The following is a 5,908-nucleotide window of genomic DNA, read 5'->3' as shown; positions in this document are numbered from 1 at the left end:
CAGGATAATAATTAATCCATGTTTACATAGATCCTAATTCACAGACCATGAGCCCCACGCATGTCTGATTTACTACAGTACGATATCCATATTATTTTTTTCTCATGGAACAGAGACATTTTCTGTTTCTCTAAGAAAATTTCACTGTGCAAAAAGACGATCTTAAACAGAATCAAGCTGTCACAGCATTTTTCTCTCAGAAAGATAAACTAATATAACCAAGTGCAATAACATATTCTCATGCAGTAGACACCATAATAATGTTTTAGTATTCTACATATGATCTATATTTGAAATTATATATTTCACAGTATACAAACCGTTATTCAGCACCTTATTATACAAAGCAATAAAACACATGGAGGAAGTCCCGAAAAGTTGATTCTATTCATCTGGACGTAGCGTCCCCAACCTTATAAACAGGTTGGTGACGCTACGTCCAGATGAGACTGAAGAAGTCACTTGAATGAGTGACAAAATGTTTCTCCCACTAAAAATGCTACGTCCACATGAACAAAATCAACTTTTTGAGATTTCCCTACATGGATGATTGCGCATGCATTAAGACACGTGGAGGAAGAATCATTACAGCACAGTATGCTGTAAATAGGATGAAGGTCAGAGAACCATTCCTGAATTTCATTCAGGTTCTGTTGTTTTTTTGTGATTAAAGGCTCATTTATGGTGTTTTATCCTTGTAAATCTGAAATTTCAATACACGAGAAAAACCAGGCTTTCATTCTTTCTTTCTTTCTTTCTCAACTGGAGGAATTTCTAGTAAAGCTCACAGTGATGCTCTCTGCAATCACTAATAACTAACTCACTACCTGCTGTAGATATCAACTTATGTCTGCTGTAACCTGTTTTAAAAAAAAAAAAAGTCCTGCTGTAGGTGCATGTGGTGAACTGAGCCACAGACTGCGTTGTGCACATGCTTAGATCTCAATGTCGAGAACCTGGCGCAGACAATGGCTCACGTCGGTGGGGATGTCCACAAGACTGAGCTCGTTTCCATCCAGTCGCACCATTAAGAGTCTGGAGAAATTTGTCACGTCCACGACACTGCAGAAGCTACCCACAGTAAACTCTACAGGCAAGAGAAAGCGATGAGTTTACTTTCATGCAAAACTGTAAAATGGCAGTATAACTGTATAAATCACCTCAGGAAAAGACATGTCCAACATCTCATTTCTCAAAATCCAGCAAACAACTTTTTGTTCTCGTTTAATCTAAGTGTGCATGAAGTGGCAGTACATATACGATCATGAACTTTCTTATTGTGAAATCAACAAAACTGGCTTAAAGGTAGAAAACTGCATGGTAATGTAGAGCACGACGATTAAAAAATGATTTCTTCAAATAAACTCTCACCTTTGATCTGATTGGCTTGCAGGTAAAGGTATTGCAGCGTGGTGCTAACTGAAGGAATTCTCTCCAGTTTGTTGAAGCTCAGGTCCAGCTCCACCAGCCCAGACACGTTAAACGTGTTAGCGGGGATGCCTTTATTTGTTAGCAGGTTATGCGACATCCTAAAATACTGTAGCTGAGAGAAGAGGCTCAGGAATCCCTCAGGTATAGAGTCGATGGCATTGTACTCCAGGTAGAGCTGATGCAGGTATGCAGGGAGCGGAGCTGGGACCTGGGACAGTGACACAACATCTCTGAACGAGATTACCATGGTTGCTTAATAATGCATTTAGAAAAAAACAGATAAACAATTACCTTTGTCAACTTGTTGCTACTGAGGTCAAGCAGTGTGAGGGAGTTCAGCCCCTTCAGTGACGAGCCCACCTCTGAGAGAGCATTATCATGAAGGTACAGGATAGTGAGGTTATCCATTCCCTCTAGGTCTGCAGGTGACACCTAGGTAAAAGTGGCAATAGCCGTAAAGCATATCGTAATGTCTCAACTGATGTTGGACTAAAACAGGAGGGCTGCGAATGTGAATTTTTGAAGATTTACCTTCTCAATCATGTTGTTATCCATTCTCAGGTCTCTCAGGCAGAGGGGAAGGTTTGAAGGAATGCTGGTCAAATTATTGTATTGTAGATATAAACGCTCAAGTTCCCCCAGCTTCACAAATGCCTGCAAAATGATCAAGATGAGCAGGTATAAAACCCAAAAAGAAAAATCATGCTAAATTATGTGGTGGTTTTACAATAAAAATGATGAAAGGGGCCTTTTCAGAGCACAGATGCATTATTGTCGGTTGTGATATTGAAATGATATTACACTACATCTTTTTATGTGTTTGCAAACGACCGGCTAAGTTTCAACTAGCATTCAAACTGATGGTTACAGTGCGTGAATGTGCGTGATGTGTTTTTCAGTGTGTTTCACTGGAGAAAGAGACTTTATGCTGAGGGTTGTAGACCACAAGGTCCGTGGCTCTGATGTAGCAAGCTGCTGTCTGGTTTAGTGTGAGCATGTGCTCTGCTGATCACACTGCTTTACCCATACATGTTTCAAATTATAACAAGTTTATTATATGATGACAGAAAACTAACCACAATATTTATTCATGTTTTTTCCCCCTTTTGGTTTCTTCTTTTCTTTAAAAAAACAGATAACACAGGAAATTAACTTGAGGATTAAGAACAGACAGCAATAAAAAGAAAACCGACTCGGGCTGTTAGACACCTGTCAGCCATTGTACCGCTATTTATAGTGATGTGTGTCTGGATGTGCCTATGACTACGTGTTTACCTTCTTGCCAATTGATTCAGATGTCAGCTGGTTGAAATGCAACATAAGCCACACCAGATTGGTTGCATTGCTTAGAGCCGAGTCAGGCAAAGATGTGATGGCATTGTGTTGAAGATACAAGTATTTGATATGGGAGGGAATCGGTGGCACGGTGGTAAGGCCTCGCCCATTACAGTACATAGCAACGGGGAAGGAAGAGGGGCAGTCACACTCGTCAGGACATGCCGACACACTGTATGCTCTGTCTGCATACTGGGAGCCATAAAAGTATCCTTGGCTCTGCCAGTAATTTGTCCAGGAGTTCCATCCATGGCAGAGAACGAGGGGAATCAGGGCAGACAAAAGGAAAATCACCTGACGCATGATGGAAGGAAGTCACTCAAATCTTAACTGTAATGTAACACAGGGAGAACAGAGGGACATGCAGTGGTATTAAAAAGGCCAAAAAATAGAAAAAGTTATTCACAATCACCAAAATGTTCGAGATTTATAATCTTACAGATGTTTTAGAACGTTTTGAAATGCTCAAACATGTGAAATTAGACATTTAAAAGAACAAAAAAATCTTTCAGAAGTATAACTGCCAACTTTAACTAAATCTGTTATTCTTCTGTCCTACTTAGGTTTAAGGTGCAGTGCAGGCATGGACTTCATTTGGAAATATTGCTGCCTGCAGGCAGTCACATTCTTACTGGTCTTAGTCCACAGGGAAACTCAGAAAAGCCTTTCCTGGCTTTCTTAAGCCTTCCATGAATGCCAGTTTTGTAATATTCACTCTGTTACCTTAAAAATTAAGGTAAAACATTCAGTGATTATTTTTCCAAAATTATTCTACCCTTACTTCTCATTTAGCCTTGTATAAATCTCAATTTAAAAGAAAACAAAAAGATTTCACACACTTGCATGCACACACAAACACACACACCTACCCGATCAAAGGCACTGGCCCTCTTGTCCCCCGCTCTCTCTCTGAGTGAGTGTGCTCAGGACTGCAGGGTGCTCTGACACACACTGTATGAAAAGTATTTTCTCCCCTCCCTGCTCTCCGTTCTGTCATGCTAGCCCCCTCCACACCCGTCTGTCTGTTCTTGTGTTTTTGATTACTTCCACCCCCTTGTCCAGTTGCCCGCACCCCATTGCATTTGGTCGGGAATGGCCCACAGCCCACTCTGAAGCCTTTTTTCTCCCCCTCCAGTGTGAATGATGTGAGGCGCAGTGGCTTTGAGGGATTGTTCCCATCTGCGAGCAGCACATTCAATCCCTCCGTTTCCTCATTTCGAGTGACCCCCTCTCTTTCTTCACAATAAAGGGTAGAAAAATAAAAGTCATACATAAGTGACAATGATAAAATGATCCAACTTTGGTTCATATGGTGCAAATGCAAATACCTGTGAAAGACTAAAATGAGTAAGAACTTGATATTACATATACTTTAGCTGTAGCACTGCAAAGAAAGTGGAAGTTTTGTTATCGTAGTTTATTGCAGCTACAAACATAAAATCACAGGTGTGCTGTTAGCAGGTGAGACACTCACCAGCCAACTGTGTAATTTGGAATAATGAAAAGCTGGATAATTGGTTGTGTTTTTTTCTTCTTGCTGCTTTTTTTAGGAGGTCATCATTACAGCTGGAATAACTCAAAGCAAGCATACCTTCATCAGCACACACCTGCGGGAGGTTTTATTGTGATCTGTGTGGGGAAACGATGCAGAGAAAGAAGTACAGCACAGGTCAGTTTTGTTGTAACAGTACACGGTAAAAACCTTGTTACCCCTTGCATGTGCTTGTTTTGTTCTTTCGTAGTTGCTTCAGTGTGCTGACAAGTGTTTTTCCTGTGTTGTGTTGTAACGTGTAAGGCGTTGGTTTAAACATTATTAAACATAATAAGATAACCTTAAGACAGAACCTAGATGCCCTTCGACCTACATAAGTTTTGTTTCATTTTTTTTTTACATGGGTGGACCCAACTCTTTCTCGTCTACAACAAGCTTACATCTTGTAAAGGGTTAAATGAAACCATGTGTGACAGTCTCTTTATGTTGTCTGTCTGGTTTCAATGTGGGCCTCTTCCTGCTTCTCTATGTTCTCCAACTCAGCGTCCATAAGAACCAGTGTTTCTACTCATTTTCTGCCCTCTCCACATCTTTTCAATCATTGGTTATTCTGAACTTTTATCTCTTCTTTCTATCCCGCTTTTTCTCTCCTCCTTTGATGTAAGCTTGGAAGATCTATAATTTTTCACTAAAATATTATATTTACACATGGTGATGAAATCTCTGAGCTTTAACTATATGAAGGGAAAGATTTTTTGGAAACACATGAAAATATAAACAGTTAGGTCCAATATTTGTTGGGAGAAAGACAAAATATCTGTAGTTTTGCCTCTGCTCACCACCACACTGGATCGCACAGTCAACGTGCTTTCAGTTTTACTTTGGAGGGTTTTTCAGATTATTTGCATGAACTTTTTTCTTGCAGCTTGCTTCAGGTCATTATCCATTTGCACTGTGGAGCTCTGTCCAATCAGTTTTGCAGAATTTGACGCAATCTGAGTTGAGAGTATAGCGTTGTATACTTCAAAATTATTCTGCTGCTTATATTAGCAGTCACATGAGCAATAAAAACTAGTGACCCAGTTCCACTGGTAGCTACATCGATGTTATAACGCTGCCTCCGCCATGTTTGACATATAATGTGGTATGATTTGGGTGATGAGCTATTATTTCCTTCTTCAGATTTTTCTCCTTCCATCATTCTGATAATGATCTTAATCATAGTCTCATCTGTCCATAGATTTGTTTGCAGAGCTATCCGGTTGTTCAGTCTGACGTCACTAGCCGTGTCTGGGTCTAAACTCTGCTGCAGGTCCATATATCAAACGATCACTATGGCATTACTGAGAGTTGAAAAACTGTCTAAAGTCTTTCATCTTTAATAAAATGATCAGCGTTCTGCTCTACCAGGTGTAACAATTGAGTTTAACATCCAGGCATCCATGATAAAAGATGGCGCCGGTGAGGTCGGCTGCCGTCACGACTGCTCCGACCACTTTTTCTTTGTCTTTGTTTTTTAAGTTAGTTTTCAGCGTTTCTAAATCGGCAAAATCATCACCATTGGGTACATTAGGTATGACAGTGACACTCTTGTTTCTATTGGTATACAATGTACTCACAATTCGAAGTTTTTAACTCCGGATCCGAGCT

General features: G+C 40.2%; 1 protein-coding gene across 1 annotated transcript; it reads right to left on the bottom strand.

The window, feature by feature from the left end:
* Positions 1-489: 489 nt before the first annotated feature.
* fmoda (fibromodulin a) lies at positions 490-3,703 on the bottom strand. Its single transcript, XM_005739465.1, has 6 exons — positions 3,636-3,703; positions 2,707-3,096; positions 1,963-2,085; positions 1,723-1,863; positions 1,372-1,639; positions 490-1,087 (listed from the first exon to the last, which is right to left on the bottom strand). Exons 2-6 carry the CDS (start codon positions 3,067-3,069, stop codon positions 936-938), a joined length of 1,047 nt encoding a protein of 348 aa, XP_005739522.1. The 5' UTR covers positions 3,070-3,096; positions 3,636-3,703; the 3' UTR covers positions 490-935.
* Positions 3,704-5,908: the final 2,205 nt, after the last annotated feature.

The sequence above is a fragment of the Pundamilia nyererei genome, unplaced genomic scaffold, assembly GCF_000239375.1.
Source record: "Pundamilia nyererei isolate P.nyererei 1_Seehausen unplaced genomic scaffold, PunNye1.0 scaffold00092, whole genome shotgun sequence".
Lineage (NCBI taxonomy): Eukaryota > Metazoa > Chordata > Actinopteri > Cichliformes > Cichlidae > Pundamilia > Pundamilia nyererei.
This window is presented reverse-complemented; position numbering and strand designations above follow the sequence as displayed.